This window comes from Drosophila montana, unplaced genomic scaffold (assembly GCF_035044405.1).
Source record: "Drosophila montana isolate Dmon_TW-CO22-7 unplaced genomic scaffold, ASM3504440v1 contig_3581_1, whole genome shotgun sequence".
Taxonomy (NCBI): domain Eukaryota; kingdom Metazoa; phylum Arthropoda; class Insecta; order Diptera; family Drosophilidae; genus Drosophila; species Drosophila montana.
Genome location: NW_026998465.1, coordinates 131,496 through 149,506, shown reverse-complemented (window position 1 = coordinate 149,506; position 18,011 = coordinate 131,496). Strand labels below are relative to the sequence as shown.

The following is an 18,011-nucleotide window of genomic DNA, read 5'->3' as shown; positions in this document are numbered from 1 at the left end:
TTTACATCATAAACATTTTGCCGCGCGCGTGCTCAAAAAAACTAAAGAAAATCTGACAGATAAAAATCAATTAAATAGCGTTATAAATCATTTTGGAAAATGCAAAAACTTAATGGCCTGCAACTTTGAGCTTTTCTCAAATGTTAATACGAGAAAAGTACATTTGTTAAAATTGATTGCATAATAGGCAAATATATTTTCGAATTGATTTTACTTTTGAAATAATTGAAAAGAAGCAAGTTTATGTAATAGAGTTTGAGGAATTGCATGATAATAAATTAAATTAAATACGTTAAATTAAATTGAAATGATTATCACTCTTATGTGATAACAATTCAATGCAATGTTAACAATTTCAACTTATGGTTAATTTCATTTTCAGCTTTACACCTTTCCCAATGATGGCCCACGACATTAGCATAAAGAGCCCCATTTTTGAGATGCCAGCGATAGAAACTTGATCGTTAATTAAAAGCTACAAGTCGATAAGTCGAAGGCAAACAGAATCAAAAGAGAAAACAAGTTGTAACTTTCGCGTTTCAGTGAAAAATCAACAAATTAACCCAAGCAGAATTAACTTTAGGCTAAGCACAAGTCAACAAAGGAACAAATGAACAACAAACGTAGCAACTAATTACGTACATAATACAACAAACTAAAAAAAACGAAACTAAGTGAAACGAACTAAAAGTTAGATTTAAAACAGACAACAAACAAATGCAAATGAAGCAGGAGCAACAACAACAGCAACAGCAACAATTGAGCAGTAAATCAATGCGCAGCATACGAAAGCATAAAAAGCTCAAAGCGACAACAACAACAGTAACACTTAGTAGTAGAACCTAGGAAGAAGAAGACGAAAAAGAGGAAGAAGCAAACGATAGCCATACCAAAGAACAAGCATTGAGTATGCAACAGGCTGACCAACTAACGCAACAACAACTACAGCTACAGCAGCAACAACAGCTACAGCTACAACAACAACAACAGCACCAACAAAATGGGGGCGACATGGCCGCCTATGCCGCCGCCCAGGCCGCTTCCGGCGGCGGCATCAAGCGCGCCCCGATGAGCGGTGGCCGCTTTGACTTTGAGGACGGCGGCACCTATTGCGGCGGCTGGGATGAGGGCAAAGCCCACGGGCACGGCGTTTGCACCGGCCCCAAGCACCAGGGCGCCTATGCAGGTGCCTGGAACTATGGCTTTGAGGTATCCGGATCGTACATTTGGCCCAGGTGAGTTCATCTACTTCAATTTATTAATTTAAGCACTTTCTACTGTTCGAAATTGGGATAGCTTAAATGTTCATAATGTGTATAGTAGAATAACCTAGTGTAAGTAGAAAAACCTAGTGATTGGGGCATTTTGAGCTGTGACGTCACGAGCGCATACAATTCCAATTAGGTGGCAACGCTTATTGTGTGCCTTTGGGATGAATGGCATAGGATAACGTAAGATGAGGAGAATCATGCTTTTTTTTAAGTTACTCGAACGGAAGTACTTTTTTTTCTATTTTATTTGCCTATAATTTTGAAATTTACCTGTTTGTTGAGATCGCATAAAGTATAGGCAAAGACAATATAAACACTTCGATGGCACTGCTCAACCGTTGTGTTCGTATCCTCTTCTGAACCCAAATTGGTGTTTGCGTATGACGGCAAGATCGTCCAGCGCAGGTAACATTATTTTGAAAACGTATTTTTTCAAATACTTTGGAGAATGTCGCTAGGAGATGGAACCCAATTATTAATGTAACTTTTAACAATTGTTGTCTTACCTTTTTTCCACCTGGCCAACTGAACAGCTTGAATCTCTAAAACCTGGAAAAGACCTTTAGTATGGTTTCTCTAGGCAGAAGCCTAGACTTTTTGTATCCAACTTTATATAGATGGAGATAATGGAGTTTGTTTTAATATCGAATTCGATTTTATTTGAATTTTGGTTTGATATGCGTCGATTTTAATATTTTTGTACCCCGTCTGTTCTGGATTTTTGTTGGGAGTTCAGCATCTGCATTTATTAATAAATACATTGTAAAACCATTAAATCTTTTTTACAATAAATGCTATACATAACATATTTGTTTTTCATTTTACTTTCCATTGCTTTTGGGGCGTATAAGCATTTTTACTGTCTTCAAGGAGTCGTAACCATCCCAATATATGGCATCATCGCTGCTCACCTTATTATCATAGTATTTGCCATTTAAATTGCTAAAAATAAAAAAAAACAAAGAAAATAATATAAAAATAATTGCATTTAAATTGTTTTGACAAAGCTTTAGCGATCAATACCTGTATGCACAACTATTGTACGGCTTGCGCAGTTGGCATTATGAGAATTGTCATTGTCACGATCGAATGTGCTGAATTTCTGATCTTTGTGGTATAGCAAGTAATCATTTGTTGCACTGCCTTCAAATTTACCCAAGGTGATCAAGGTGTATTGGTTCTCCTCGCCAGAAATAGCAAATTGTTCGTATCTGACGTATTTGATGTCACCATCAAATCCTTCCATATGTATGTAGAGCTCATGAGGCTTAACGCGCGTCAATCGTTGAATCTTTTGGAGAGCCAGAAAAAAATCACCACCAAAGGCACCGAAGCCTTCACGGTATGTGGCCCAATTCCTGTAGAAATCCTCCTTACCGTTGATTTGCTGCTGGATAACCGTCCACCCAGGACCTGCTGTCGCACTATCACAAAGTACATTAAACGGACCTTCTTGATCCGGGTTAATCTTATGAATACCGGGAGCATCAGCAAAGTCGGTGCAGTCACCGTAAACGGGCTTCTCTTCGCAACTTTTTAGTTTCTTGGCACAATTGTTGTTTTCGTTTTTGAGTTTCGATATTTGTTGGGTCTGTTGTTCAATTGACTTCTTCTGTTTTTCCAGCTGCTCCTCATAGTTCGGGATTTTCAAGGCATTGGAATTGGGTTTACTCATTTCCTCTTTTATTGATAAAACGTTGTTCGTTAGCTCTTTGATACTCTGTTTGTAGAATTCATTCTGAGCTCTTAGTTCCTCGATGACCAATTCGTTATGTTGGTTCAGCTTTTCCTGCAGTTGTTTGATTTCTCTGTCTTTGCCTTCAATTTTATTGTTATTGTTTTCGATTTCTTCCTTCATCTGATGTATATACTTTAACAAAGGTCTCTCCCTATAGATGTACGTTCCGCACTGCTCTTCTGCTATTCTGGTTGCCTTACAAGACTAAGAAAAGTACGATTATTTACTGCACCTCACGCAAACTTCAATTAAACAAAATGGTTTATACCTCATTTTCGTTAGCCTGTGTTTTACCTAGGATGAGCATTAGGCTTAAGTATAGCAAATATGGAAACAAAACAGATTTCATTTTGTTTAAACTGAGAATGTGGAACCGACAATCAACAAGCACGATAATTGACTGAAATGTGTGAATTAATCGATAGCTCTCGAACAGCTAAGTAACTGATAAGCGATAAGCAGTGGGTCAAGAGCTCAAAGCAGAAAACGAAAGTAAGAATACCTTCGGCGCGCCGAAGATTTAATACCCTTGCATTTGCCCTACGGTTTTGCTGATATCTGAGAATAGGGAAGCTCGCAAATAATACCTGTGGTCCGATGTTGATACAATTTTGCGTAGTAATACTTAGAAATGCCAAGTTTGGGTAAGATATTTTGATAAGCAAATAAGTTGTTCATACGAGAAATACATGTTCAGTATATTGTTCCTATGGCAGCTACATGACATAGTTATCCGATGTTGATAAGATTTTGCATATGTACGAGGAGCATAGTGGAACTAACAAAACTCGAGTTTGTTCAAATTATCTTAATAACAATAAGTTTTCCATAGCAGAACCCAATTTTCGACCGATCGTTCTTATGGCAGCTATATGATATTGTGATCCGATCCGGCCGGTTCCGACCTAAGCAAAGTTTTAAGACGTAAGCTATAAAACAGAGAAAGGAGTACGCATAGAAACAGACAGACGAACAGCCCGACATCAACTCGTCTGTTGTTACACATTTTATGATAAAATTATAAAACCCTCTGCAAGGGTATATAAACCAAGGCACCAAAAATTAGCTTTTAAGTGAGCTTCATTGAGCAGCTGATAGAATAAGAAAAAATAACAAAGTTCACGAGTTGTAGCTGTATTTCATGAGACGATCATCTCTATATATAAAACTATTTGACTTGACTGACCAACTGATTGGAGATCAACGCACAGCCCATACCGTAAGAGCAATGACAATATAAACACACATATATATGTATATATCAATATGCGATCTGGGTTGATAGCACATGGAATTAAAAAAATGTTCAGAACGTGTAAAAAACAAAATGCGGGCAACAAAACAAACTAAAACTACTTAAATAAAAATATTGGATTCATATACACCGGCAGAGTGAGTCCTCTGCCTGATTTAGGAAGCTTAAACTTAACCAAGCTTAACCAAGCAAATTGTTAATAGGAGTATAGTGACATTTGCTGCTGATTCATCCATATTCTCACACTGATTTCAAACTCTTTGCAGCGGATCACACTACGAGGGCCAATGGCAAAATGGACGACGACATGGTTTGGGCGTGGAGCAGATTGGTCGCCAGATCTACCGCGGCGAGTGGTCCAAGGATGGACACAAAGGACGCTATGGTGTCAGGGAGAGCACCGTGTCGACGGCCAAGTACGAGGGCACCTGGAACGAGGGTTACCAGGATGGTTCCGGCTGCGAGACCTATGCAGATGGCGGTAAGCGAATTCACACTGCGTATACGTAACGGCGCTTTATGCATGAGATCATTTGCCGTCCGTTTCCTGGCCCATTTTCAAAAGCCAACAACAACAAAAACAGAAGCAGCTGAAATCAATTTGTTGTTGTTCTATTTTACTTTTTGACGTTTCTGTAATAATTCGGCACATGTGCATGTGTGTGTGTGTACTCATATAGGCCATTTCAATGTTCTGTTTTTGCCTTGCCGGTAAGCCAAAATCTCTCGCACAGAAAGGCGCGCACATACACACACACACACACACACACACACACACACAGAGCACAGAGTGACCAAAGCCTGACGTCATATTTTCCTTAGTCTTTTACGTTTTTCTTTTGAAACATTTTTGCAACATGAGTGGGTTTTTTCTGGGGAAATTCGGTTAGCTCGCCTAGCGGTACCAGAGCATATGGCTCTATATCATCATGCATTGCCTTGTGTGGTGTGGGTGTGTGTATGTGTGTGTGTGTGTGTGTGTGTGTGCATGTACGTGCTTAAATAATACACATATGCAAATATTAAAATATAATTGCAATTTACATTGTTTCGAAAATGTCATTGTGAATGCATGCGATGCACTACTCATTGTATTCAGGCTATTATTCACAAGTGTGGTTCATCGATTCATGTGCTTGCAATGCAATGCAGTATATATAATATGTATTTGCTTAAGATTTTTAAGACGAACATATTCAGCTTGTCAATGCATAATATGAGTTGATCGTAGAGTCTTTAAAGGGGACTTGACATATGCATATTAATTTAAATACGGTAAAATATAAAATTTCAGAAAATCCATCAGATTTGAAAATAAAATTATAGGAATAGTTTAATAAACGAATTGTAAGGCATTTACTTACACAGGGATACATTTCAAAGGCCCTATATAAATGGGATTTTTACATGCGATTAGCTTTCCAATTGTGTGTGCTCTCAGGCTAAGTGCGATATATTAAAGCCTTTATTTCAGGTGTTCCCCCCCCCCTTTCTTATAAGTTCAATTGCGAATAGCTGCAGTAACCTTTTATCCAGTTGAGTTAACTATACTAAATGTCTGCCTTCTGTTTGTCTTGCTGAAACTATAAATTGTCATTTGCTAAGCCTTAGCAACATTTACTAATTAAATAACCCAACCTTTTTCGACATTCCGGCCCGAAGAGCAACAATATAAAAGCAGGCGACCCTCTTAAGTAGGGTCCTTAAATGGCGCAAGACACGTGGACCCATTAATAGAATACTATTTACCTCCAGCAATGCCTACGAATGAGCTCCCAGCTAATGAATGTATTCCATGCTAAGTAGATGCAGTCGAGCAGGACTTCCGCTAGCCTGAGGCATTCCAATGAGGTCACACAATGCGGCTGAGTTTATCATTTGCATTTTAATTGGCCAGCAAATGCAACAGAGACAGAGACAGAGAGAGGGAGATGGAGCGAGCGAGACTCATATAATAGACCTTCTTTTTTTTGTTACAGGCAAGTACCAGGGTCAGTGGCAAGAGGGCAAGCGGCACGGCTATGGCATACGCACCTCGGCACCCTTCGGCCTCGCTTCTCATCATCGTCGCAAGAATCTGCACGCCTCGTTGAGTTCCCTGCGCAGTGCTGAAAACGGCAATGCCGCCAAGGCTGTTGAGAAGACGGAGGAGATACGTGGCGGCTTTGTGTTGACCGCCAAGTCGGATAAGCTTCCTGTTCGTCGCAACAGTCTCACGGAAAAGACGAAGAAGGGATTTTTAATGGTAAGCAGCCGAGCCCACAACACGTTCCAAGTCATTTATAATGTTGTCCTTCCCGTAGGGTCTGAAAATGCGTAAACAGCGCAGCACTGGCGATCTGGAGAAACGTGGCACCATTGCTTCGGGCAGCATAAGATCCACAATGTCATCGGCTTCATGGATTAGCACCGGCTCTGAGCAGTCAAATTTGACAACAAAGTAAGTGTGCACACATTTATCGCTAGAAATGGAACAAATCTTAATTAATGAGACTTGTGGAATATTCGTTACGAATTAGTCTTTAACATTCCTCAATTAAAACTTTTGCTTTATTTTCAACAATATGAAATAACCCATTCTAGATAATTATGGAAACATATTTGGAATGCTATGAATGTTATCAGATTTATCTTCGCTATATTTTCCCATCTTAAAAATGCTTCTTGAGCTTATATAACTATGATACTTACAGATCTGCGCACACAGAGTCCAATGCCAGTTTTACCATGGACGATGAACAGCTGGATCCCACGGTGGTGGAAACCTACATGGGCGAATGGAAGAAGGACAAGCGCTGCGGTCACGGTGTCGCCGAGCGCAGCGATGGGCTCAAGTAAGTGGACAATTAAGATTGCCAGATCCCAATACTAATACATGAATCTTGTACACAGATATGAGGGCGAGTGGTACAACAATCGTAAGCACGGCTATGGTGTGACCACGTTCCGTGATGGCAACGTCGAGGAGGGAAAATACAAGAACAACATATTAATCACCAGCCAGAAGAAAAAGCATTTGTTCCTGGCGCGTTCGCGCAAATTCCGTGACCGCATCACGGCCGCCGTCAATTCCGCGCAGCGCGCTCTCAAGATGGCCATGCAGCGCTCGGACATGGCCATCTCGCGCATGGCCACAGCCGCAGCCAAGGCACAGAATGCGGACGTTGCCGCCGAGCAGGCGCGCATCGATTGCGAGAATGCCGTCCGCATGGCCCGCGAATTCGCGCCCGACTTCAAGCCTTCGGTGCTGGAGCGTTTCGAGAAGTTGCGCTATCGCGAGCGCGAACGTTTTCGAGGCGGCCCCGGCCCAACAAATGTGGATCTGGGTCTGGGCATGGCCGGAGCCAAGACAGCGGGCTCTATGCAGCAGCAATTCTCGCCGGCGAGTAGCGGCGGCGCTGGCTCCGGCTCCGGCTCAGATGCATATGCCACGCAGGCGCAGCGACAGCAGCAATACGTGAACATGCAGCAGCAGCAGCGTCGTATGTCGCAGCAGCAGCACGAGTCCGAGTGCCCCGTGCCGTCGTCCATGTATTCGCAGCAGCCTCCCGTCTCGCCGCAGACGGATCTCTCGGGGCTGGTCAGCCAAGCGCAGCCGAGCCATGCGCAGGTCGTCAGCGCCATCAATCAAATGTATCACCAGCAGCAGCATCAGCAGCAACAGCAACAGCAGCAACAGCAGCAGCAGCAACAGAGCAATCCACAAATGAATCCTGCATATCAGTTCCAGCAGCAACAGCCGCCCGGCGGTGGCGGCGGTGTTAAACTGAATCAGCAGCAGACGCCGTTTGGCGCGGGCAACGCCAACCTGCCGCCCAGCAACATCAGCAACATTTCGCCGCAACAGCAGCACCAGCAGTTGCTACACCAGCAGCAGCAGCAGCAGCTGCAGCAGCAGCAACAGCAGCAACAACAGCAACAAAGACTCTACCAGCAACAGATGCAGCAGCAACAACAACTGCAACAGCAGCAGCAGCTACAGCAGCAGCAGCAACAACTGCAGCAGCAACAGCAACAGCTACAGCAGCAATCCTCGCTGCACTCCTCGCCCAGTCACAATACCACCAGCATGTTGCGTCGCGCGTCCCAGCAGCAGCAGCAACAGTTGGCGGATGCCGGCGCCAATGCGGCTGCGATGGCTGCGGCGCAGCAGCAGCCGCGTGGACAGCGACCGCCCATGCTGGGACAGACGGGCCAGCAGTCGTCCATTGATCACTTTGACCACTACAAGCGACCGCCCAGTCGGGACTCCTCCATTGATAGATATGCGCGCGCGGCCAGCCGCATGAGCGGCGCTTTTGCCGGCTCCCGTCAGACCTCGCTGGATCGCTCCGGGCTTGCCGATGGGATGCCCAATGGCCCCGGCGGCGGCGGCGGCGGCACCAGCACTCCAGATGGACGTCCACGTGCTGGCTCAGTATTTCGGGGCACGACGCCGGTGTCGGGTGCTTCGGCCACGACAGCCACCTCGCCCATGACCGGCAACGGCTCGCTGCCCTCTGGCGCTGGTGGGCGTTTATCGCGCGCTGGAACGCCCAGTTTGGGGAGTGGCGGTGGGCGTGCGCCCAGTCAAAGCAATGCGGCGGAGCCGCTCTTCTCGTCGCCCAATCAGCCCTTCGAGGATGTGCTGCTGCGTCAACGTACGCTCGGTCAGGATATCATTCCCTCGCCCTTGCAACCCAAACGCACGGAAAGCTTGTATTTGCCTGCCAAGCCTGCGACACCGGTGGGCGTGGCCATGGGCGGCAAAGGTGGCGGCGGCGGTGGTGGCAAGAAAATGAAGGTAAGCTGTCGGCTATTTAAAATATTTTTAGCAAATTTAAAACTCATAAGGAAATCGTATAAAGCGAAAATATTATTGGGAATATTAAGAATAATCTTAGCTTAAAGCTTACCTTACAAATTATTTCTTTGGGACGGGATCACGATAAAATGTTTAGTTCCGATCTTAACTCCAGTACACATTCCGCATTTAAACAATAGTTAAAATATGTACTTAGAGCATTTATAACGAATAGTTCTTCAGAATTGCGAACCAACACAGGTTAAACGGAAAGAAGAAAAAGATAAGTTTTAAAATGATAGTCGATAATAGATCAGTCAAACAGCATCTGGAGGTGTGTCAGAACCCTGAATGCAAACAAACAAAATTTGTTTTTAATAATATTAATTTAACGAATTATTATAATTGATAATATAAATATATATTTGAAGAATTTTCATAATATGTTGAATTCTTACAATCATTTAATAAACTTCAAAGGATATTTTAGTTTTGTCATGAAATGTGTAACTCAAAAAGGGAAACATCTCCGACCCAATAAATCATATATATTCTTGATTAACTTGATTAACTTAACTTGTAAGTTAGTTTCAAAGCTATCGCCATGAAGTCCGTCTATCTGTTGCAGACAATATATTTGTCGGGATCGGATCACTTTATCATATAGCTGCAATGGGAATGATCGGTTGATAGGTAGGTTCTGAGATGAACAGCTTGTGGCTATTATTAGTCATATTATCATCCTTTATATTAGCAAATTCTTATCAATATCGGACCACTATATCAAAGAGTAGATGTCTAACTCCACACCTTCCACTGCTCCCCCTACACTAAACAGACACAAAGATACACAAATATAATACAAAGATACTTTACTGCCAAAGTTCACAGAAAAAATCTAATTATTGCCCAAAAAGCGGGAAGATTTTACATAAAAAAAATAATTATGTTAAAAAAAATATACATATATAGCTGCCATATAAATTATCGGTCGAAATTTAAGTTTTTGTATGAAAAACTTGTTTATCTATCCAGATATCTTAACCAAACTCGGCATTTATTAGCTTCACCATGCTTCTTACATTCTAGAAGGGTATTTAATCTTCGACGTGCCAAAAATAGTAAATATTTATTTTTTAATTCTATTCTCTATTCAAATTTAAAAATTTCTGATTATGGAGCGTATTAGGAAATCCTTAAGTGGTTTGTGTGTTTCGTAGATACGCAAATCAAAATCAAAATTCTCATTTAGGTTTCTTGCACTTTTATGCGGCTCATAAAATCTGCACGCGTCTGTTTGTCAGATTCCCGGGCAGCTAAACCAAAATATTTCATAACGCAGTTAATCCGCGCAATTAACTTGAATTATATATGCCTTATATCTGGCCAAAAGAGAATAGCTGTCAATAAGCCAAATCTTCAAGAGAGAGGCAAAGCGAGAGCGACAGAGAGAGAGAGAGAGCTGAACGGAACATGTGCCCATTCTCCGGCTATTTATAGGCGGAACTGAGTGCACGCCAGGCCAGAATGGAATGCATGTGTGTCGCCGAGCAGTGGGCATTCTCTGCGGGCCGCTGTTGTTGTCTCCGCTGAATGCGATGAACACTTCACAAGTGGTGGCCCATTGGAAGATCTGTCGCGTCGCTCAATTGTCGCTGGCTGGCGACAGTTGCCGAAAGCGCTTTGGTAGTAGCAAAAGACGCGTTGATCCCGCCAGAGGCGGCGGCCGAGAAAGATTTCTGCTAAAGTTGATTGCCACTTGGCAGCCATAAAAATATATACATTTGTGTATATGTCTCGTTAAACAATATAAATATATATATATATATATTCTCGAAGAGCAGCAACCGCAGAGGCTGAGGCAGCGGAGGGGTTATTGTTGTTGTTGTTGTCGTTGTTGTTGTTTTGGCTCAGTGCCGTGCGTGTTGGACTATTTTTGGCCATTGGGCGCATTGCTGGCAACTGACAACGACGTCTGACCATTTGGCGACCGCCGAGTGTCGGCATAATTAGTGTTTAGTAAAAATGAACAACTCGTTTACAAGTTGGAGGTGGCGCCAATAGGACTCAAAAGACTTATGCAAGCTGCTGCAGCAGTGGCTGTCGGACTGTAAATAATCTAGATCGGAGGCAACAACATGGACTGGTATCCAGAGGAGGATGAGGAGGACTTGATGTTCTCGCCGGCGCTGTTGGCGCGTCGCGCCAGCGAGAGCTGGATAGTCGAGCCGCCCGTTGAGGTGGTGTTGCATGCAACCAGTCGGGCATCCAAAACTGTTGCATAACTAAAATTCCAATTCTCTCTCCTTTACCCACAGACGGTGCCCATCAATGTGTCGCTGCAGCGCAAGAAGTCCATGCCAGACTTCCAGGAGCTGCCGCGCGCCACGGAGGCGATGAGTCGCGAGGAAGTCTCCGCCCTGGGCTCGGCCCGCCGCGAGGCTGTGCGTCGTCAAATCGAAGTCAACGAACGCCTCAGGGCGAATCCCTTGCTGTATTTGGTTAGTCCGCAAGTGAAGGTGAGTGTTCGAGTGGGCTTCAGCCTAGTCTAGCCACTAAATGCTTCTTCGTTTATTTCTTGACAGGATTGGCTGGTGCGACGACAGCTGATGCTGCTCGTGCTTATTGTCAATATGCTGCTGGCACTCCTATTTGTCAAGATGGTTACCTAGCGCCGGATGCGCCAGACCACACGGAATCGAAGCAAAACGACAACAGCAGACGGCACCAAAGCAATAAAACTTTCAAAGTTTTGGAATCATTGTGTCGCATGCTGCTAAGCGTCATGCAGTTTGCGAGGCATTGTTACGCGACTATGGTGAATTTGAAGCCGCCAACACGCTGTCTCTGCAGTTTGAAGACCACTGAGCGTGCAGTTTGATGTGCGGTTGGACGCTGTGTTTTGTGAATTTTGTGTGGTTGAGTTTTTTTTGTGGGGCGAAGGCTAACAATTTTTAGCATTTGCACTAAACAGATTTATATATATTTATATATACTAAAATATATATATATATTAAAAATACTATATATGTATATCCATATGTATGATAAACAAAAATCGAATTAAACACTAGACTGCAGCCAAATTAAAAATGAAAACAAATTTAAATTAAAAACGCCGAACTGCAATACACAAATCGTAGGAAATTTTTATATTTAAACAATAAATGGCTGTGCAGCCATTGCATTAACCAAATTTGTCAAGCCATTTGCTAGCCAACGCAATAGTTTGTATTTGTGGCTATTAAAGATCAACATAAATAGTTAAACAAAAACAAAAACTAAACTAAAAACTATACGCAAATCAATTTAACGAATTTTTCTACACATTTAAATGTAAAAGTACTATTCTACATATACATACATATATATATATATGTAAACAAAACACATTTATCAATATTTAAACCATGCATACACACAATTACTCATCACGATTTCATACACACACACACACACATATATATATATATATATAAATATATTTAAATTATGGCTATAATATGAGAAGCAAATTTTAGACAAATGCAAAATACAAAACCAAGAAAAACCTTATCCTATTTGCAATTGAAATTAAATTTAGTCAGCAAACTAATCAAAAGGCAATTACATAATACTTAAAAAAAAAAAAATTGTAATAATTGTGAACACGTATATTTGTATAATTAGCAAAATTGTGTGGGACCCAAATCGACAACAGCAAGAATATAAAAACAAAAAAAAACAGAACTTTTATAAAGAAAATTAACTTTAAGCGCCAGTTACGCGCTTTGTTTTGGGCGAGAAACAAAAAAGAATTTTGAAAATCAACTTAAAGTACGTAAACGTAATCATAAAAGCGAAATATTGAGATTGAGATTGTTGATGAATGAAGCTGTATATATAAATTATAAATTATTCATATAACTATAACATTTAATTTTTTCTCTCCATACAATTATAAACATATTTAATTTCATAGCTAAAATTATGCCATTTTTGAAATGTTTGCAATTTTACTGTTTTTAGTTCCATATCATTTCAAATATACTTTAATTATTATTTAATTTTTTAATTTGTTCTTTTTTATGCATATATTATTTAAAAAATAAAAAAAAACAAAAGCACACGCAAATGTGCGTAAAAGTATTTATTTTCTTGGTGTTACTTCTCTGATTTTCCTTATTAAAAATAATAAAAAGAAAAAAAAAATAAAAACTCTCAAGTGCAATTATATAAGCTGTAAAACTTTCTGCATTCTTCAGCTGCTAATGAATGTTCGGGATTGGCAAAATGTTTGACCTGCAAACAGAAAAAACCCTACAAATCGAAAGACTTTAAACTGAAAACTGTTGGCTGATGTTTATTTTGAATGGAAATTTCATTTGTCACGCATAGCTTGATGCTAGCAATTGGAAAATATAATGAATTAAAAAAACAACCGCGATAAACATATATATAAACATATATATATTGCATACATTGCATTAAACAAACAAAAATGAAGTAATTTATGTATATACATACGTATGCCTATATACTTATATCACATGTGCTAGCATAACCAAAGAAACAAGCTGGAAAATTATATATTATAATAAACGATCAAATCTTATTAAATGTTATCAGCAAAACATATATCAAAGAGTATGCATAATAAAATGAACTTTTTCAAAGCTATAATAAAAATCTTTAAAAGAAAATCGAAAATAGAATATGAAAAAAAGATTATTGATTTTGTTACTTTGGGTGGGCGACTAATTTATTTTTCCCGATATTACCCTTATTTATATTAAAAATGAACTGCAATATCTTCGTTAGAATGTTTGACATTGAAGTCACGCCGGATATTGTAAGTATTCGAAGCTGTCCCGATAATAGCAGCAGGCTGATCAAATTAATTGGAAACAACTTCCTTCTGGTTTTGGACGGCCATATCCTCAAGTAAATGGCTTCTAAAATAGATATCATAAATCTGGTTATTGACTATGGAAAAGTGCCCCAAAATTCGATGAGCTTTATATCAAAAGAGTAAACAATTTTGTATACGAAACGCTTTATTATCAATTTTGTTTAATGTTTTCTGTAGCAAAGGTTTGGGAGTACATTATTCGCGATATCTTGTTGATGTTTTGCATATTTTAGCCTTTTGCAACAATATGACGCACTACACATAATCATTTGTCTCACATATGTATCGTATGTATAAAAGATTTTAAGTAAGTTGCTAGCATATTGTAATATAAAGAGCTATATAATATTTTAATCGAAGAAGTTGGCCATTTGTTCAATAAACAAAACTAGTTTATATATTTATGTTTGCCTGTCTGGATGTATGCATGTGTATATAGTATGTTAAAAACATGGGTCAACCTAATAACACTTTGCTTGCACCTAAAACAATCAAACGCACTTCAAAAACAAATAAAATATAATTACAACAATGAAACCCGTTCAACTGGTTTTAAGCGCAAGCAAAGCGACAAATCGTGGTCTAAAAAAAAAATAAAAAGCAAAACAAGAAAGACAAAGGGAACGCCCACTGTATGATGTATGACACCTCATAACGCGCCCGGCTTCAGGGAAAACGATAGCTTTGGTCTTGAATTATTTTTGCCCAATATGACCTTTTGCTCTTCCTTGACACGTTTCTCCTGCTCTTTGCGCATACGTTGACGCTCCTCATCCATCAGACGCTGTTCCTCAATGATAGCTAAACGTTCTTCGGCCTATTTTATAGAATATAGATTTCATTAAGGACAATGAAAGATTAAAAGTAAACTATTTTATATTACCAATTTTCTTTGCGCCTCTTCGATTTTGCGATTATTTTCGGCCAAAATTTCTTCGAGCTCTTCGCGTTTTTGCTTTTCCTCCTCCTATAAAACCCAAATAAAATGGCGTATTAATAATTCAGATTTATGGCTTCATGGAATGCTTAAGTCTAGTTATATTTATAAAGAAACGGTTTCTTTATCATCGGTGACGCAAACTTTGCGGCGACTTTGGACGCAATTTTATCAGCTTTTTTTTTTAATTTTCGATGGGCTGCATAAATATGTATTAAAGATCTAATTTAATGTTTTACAATAAGTTACATAGAAGATATTGGTAGAAAGTAAAAAACATTTAGTAGTGTCTAAAAAAAAAAGTTTAAATAAGAGTTGGTATTTTTGCGAATTAAATTTTTAACAATAAGAGCACACAACATTAACAAATGTACGTTAACTTGATTTTTTTTTTAAATATGATATTCTTTTTTGTTTTTCTTTTATTTTTTTAATTTTCTCTTTCTTTTTTTTTTATTTTGATTTTGTTTTTGTTTTGTTTTGTTGCTACTTACTATTGAAATAGTTCATTTTTCCAGTTTAATGGCTAAATCATTTTGTTAATTTTTGGCTTTGCTGCGAATTTGCATTTTGATTTACGGTATTCAGCTACATAGTTGTTTAATCAGAATTACATTACATATTGTGTTTAGAAAACAAATAAAAAAGCGTTTCGATAAACGATAAATGTTTGAAGAACAAACATACATAAAATTAACATTTTGGCACGACAACAACAACAAGTACAGTCATACCCATTGACAAATGGTTTATCCGGCTTATGAGTTACGATAACAATCTTAAGTCTGATCAGCTTTGGTGTTCCTATGACGAATGTTCCTAGAGGGAGAGCTTAGAGTCCTTAGAGTCTATTTGATATTGTTTATGCTTTTGCATTGTTTTTCGTTGCATTTGAACGATTATTGTTCACACTTTAGACACTTCAGTTCGTTAATCCATTTTGTTGTTTCACACGTTTCGTATGCTTAAGGAACTCACTCACCCGTTTATTGGTATGGATAGGCCCCCTTACGGGATCTTTTGAGGCTTTTGGCATGCTGCGTACAGTTGGAACTAAGCTAAGCTAAGCTATGCTAAGCCCGCCCCAAAGCTTGGCCAAAATGTACTGGCTAACTGTACTAACTTTACGACTAGACAACTTTACGTACATATATAATATATATGTGCGTGATACGTATGTATGTGTGTGGTACATCTTGAATGTCTCCTAGAAAGCTGATGCTCTCATCCGTGTGGCCGAATTCTCTTCAAAGCTGGGTCCGGCTTAGGTTCGGGCGTGGGGCAGGACGACATATACAGTTAGGTATATGTACAAATTTACATGTTTATTACGTTCTGCTTGTTTGTTGTGATTGTGGTTCCCTCGCACACGCGTCACACACACACCCACACACATAAACACACGCGCCCACACCCACACACGCATTCGATAAAAAAGCATTATCGCGCATTATGTAACAACAACAACAACGAGTTACAGAAACCAATCAAATTAAAATCAAACTGATAGATGAAGCTAATGCAAGTAATGCAAAAATAGAATTATGCACTTTTGGGACGTCAAAAACTGCAAGACACATTTTTGGCTTTAGGGAAAAATTTCTTTTTTTTTTGTAGAAAAAAATAAATAATAATTACAAAAATTATTTGGCAAGAGGAAATATAGGCGAACTGTGCAGCGACGTGGCCAGAGGCTCAGCGTGTTTGTGTATGGATGTGTGTTGCGGTTATGAACCGAAAAGTTACCAGTTAGCAGATATGAGAGAAGGTTAGTAGTTATCAGTGCAATGGCTATGTTCTTGATTCAAATAAAATATTCCAAAAAGCTAAAGATGACGCTAGTTTTTGTCTGTTCACTAGTTAACATACTCAGCTTAAGGTTTGCCCAAGTTTCTTCAGTTTTATAGTTACTTTAGCATTATATAAGGTAATTTCAATATTTGGGAATTGGGAGCAAGAACATGGCCGTGTTTTTTGTAATGATTATTAAATTGAAATTAGTAAAACTGTTAAACAAACACACACACACACCCAGGCACACTGATCCGTCAGAACCCGGTAATAGCAGTTGGTAATTGGAAACGTCGCTACACAATTTCGTTTTGGGGTTTACAAGACGACTGTTTGCAACTGCTGTTTGTTTTGTACGTGTGCGTGTTTCGGTAGCTGTCGGAGGCTGTATATTGTGCGTGTGGTAGTTTTGGTATTTGTGGTAGCAGCAGTCGTCCAGCGAAATCTGAATACGAGCACCTACCTCGCGACGGCGTTCTTCTTCGCGTATCTGCTCGCGCCGCCTTTCCAGTTCCAGCATCATATCACGTTCCATTTCCGCTTTGGCAGTGTCGACTCGTCGGTTCACCTCCTGTTCGATTTCATCACGTCGCTTCTCAAGCTCCTCCTCGACACGCTTCTTAACTAGCATTTCGATGCGTTTGGCCGCTTGCTCTTCTATTGTTTTCTGCTCGGCTTCTTTTTGCCGACGCTGCCGTTCCATTTCGGCCAGTCGTTCCACCTGTAGTAAATTTTGCTGCAAGTAAATTTGTTTAGTACGCAATCCCAGTAATAAGCTAATCAGCAAGTAGTTTACTTCATCCAGTTTCTTAAAGCGGCTGCGCTTGTGTCGGCTGCGTTGCGTCTCATGATCCGAGTACTGTTGGCTATCACTACTTGATGAGGTGGAGCGTTTGCGGGACTTTGAGTGCGAGTGCCGGTGATAGTCTCGCTCTGTGTGTGAGTGCAGGTGCGTGTGCGTGTGCCTGTCGCTGCGGTGTCTGTCGCGCTCTCGCCGGCCGTGTTGGTTAATCTCTGTTGATTTGTCTCTATCCGTGCGACTGCTGCGTGTACAGCTGCTGCGCTCGTGGTCCCGATCCCTGTCGCGGTTGTGTGACTTACTTTTGCTGCGTTTCTTGTGTTTGCTTTTGTGATGACGACGTTTCACCGAGGGACTGCGCGAACGTGAACCCATTATTGTATATATATATATACTATATGCTATATATATATATATATATTAAATCAACAAAAAAATAGCCCTTTTTTACACAATTTATTGAATGCTTTGCTCAGTTTCTCACAACAAAATCAATCTACAGATGCCTTAAAAATAGTGTTGCACATCGTTAAAATGCCGTACTTC

General features: G+C 40.2%; 2 protein-coding genes across 4 annotated transcripts; one reads left to right on the top strand and one right to left on the bottom strand.

Moving 5' to 3' along the window:
* The first annotated feature begins 382 nt into the window (after positions 1-382).
* jp (junctophilin) lies at positions 383-12,738 on the top strand. 2 transcript variants are annotated; one of them, XM_064692379.1, is made up of 8 exons: positions 383-1,235; positions 4,531-4,745; positions 6,244-6,509; positions 6,568-6,704; positions 6,958-7,098; positions 7,157-9,047; positions 11,366-11,566; positions 11,633-12,738. In XM_064692379.1, exons 1-8 carry the CDS (start codon positions 910-912, stop codon positions 11,717-11,719), a joined length of 3,264 nt encoding a protein of 1,087 aa, XP_064548449.1. In that variant the 5' UTR covers positions 383-909; the 3' UTR covers positions 11,720-12,738. The 2 variants fall into 2 exon arrangements, with proteins under 2 accessions (XP_064548449.1, XP_064548450.1); XM_064692380.1 differs by lacking the exons at positions 383-1,235; positions 4,531-4,745; positions 6,244-6,509; ... (1 more) ...; positions 6,958-7,098; positions 7,157-9,047 and adding an exon at positions 10,754-11,287.
* Positions 12,739-14,312: 1,574 nt separating this feature from the next.
* On the bottom strand, positions 14,313-17,981 carry Arglu1 (Arginine and glutamate rich 1). Of its 2 annotated transcripts, XM_064692398.1 has the most exons (4): positions 17,463-17,981; positions 17,130-17,402; positions 14,822-14,905; positions 14,313-14,755 (listed from the first exon to the last, which is right to left on the bottom strand). In XM_064692398.1, exons 1-4 carry the CDS (start codon positions 17,838-17,840, stop codon positions 14,588-14,590), a joined length of 903 nt encoding a protein of 300 aa, XP_064548468.1. In that variant the 5' UTR covers positions 17,841-17,981; the 3' UTR covers positions 14,313-14,587. The 2 variants fall into 2 exon arrangements, with proteins under 2 accessions (XP_064548468.1, XP_064548467.1); XM_064692397.1 differs by lacking the exons at positions 14,313-14,755; positions 14,822-14,905 and having other exon boundaries at positions 14,994-17,402.
* Between the last annotated feature and the right edge of the window lie 30 nt (positions 17,982-18,011).

Coding starts and splice junctions, on each gene's coding strand:
- jp (XM_064692379.1), top strand. CDS start 910: ATGCAACAGGCTGACCAACTAACGCAACAACAACTACAGCTACAGCAG. Junction 6,510..6,567: donor CGAAGAAGGGATTTTTAATG/GTAAGCAGCCGA, acceptor TCCTTCCCGTAG/GGTCTGAAAATGCGTAAACA. Junction 11,567..11,632: donor TGGTTAGTCCGCAAGTGAAG/GTGAGTGTTCGA, acceptor ATTTCTTGACAG/GATTGGCTGGTGCGACGACA.
- Arglu1 (XM_064692397.1), bottom strand. CDS start 17,840: ATGGGTTCACGTTCGCGCAGTCCCTCGGTGAAACGTCGTCATCACAAA. Junction 17,403..17,462: donor GCTTTAAGAAACTGGATGAA/GTAAACTACTTG, acceptor ATTTACTTGCAG/CAAAATTTACTACAGGTGGA.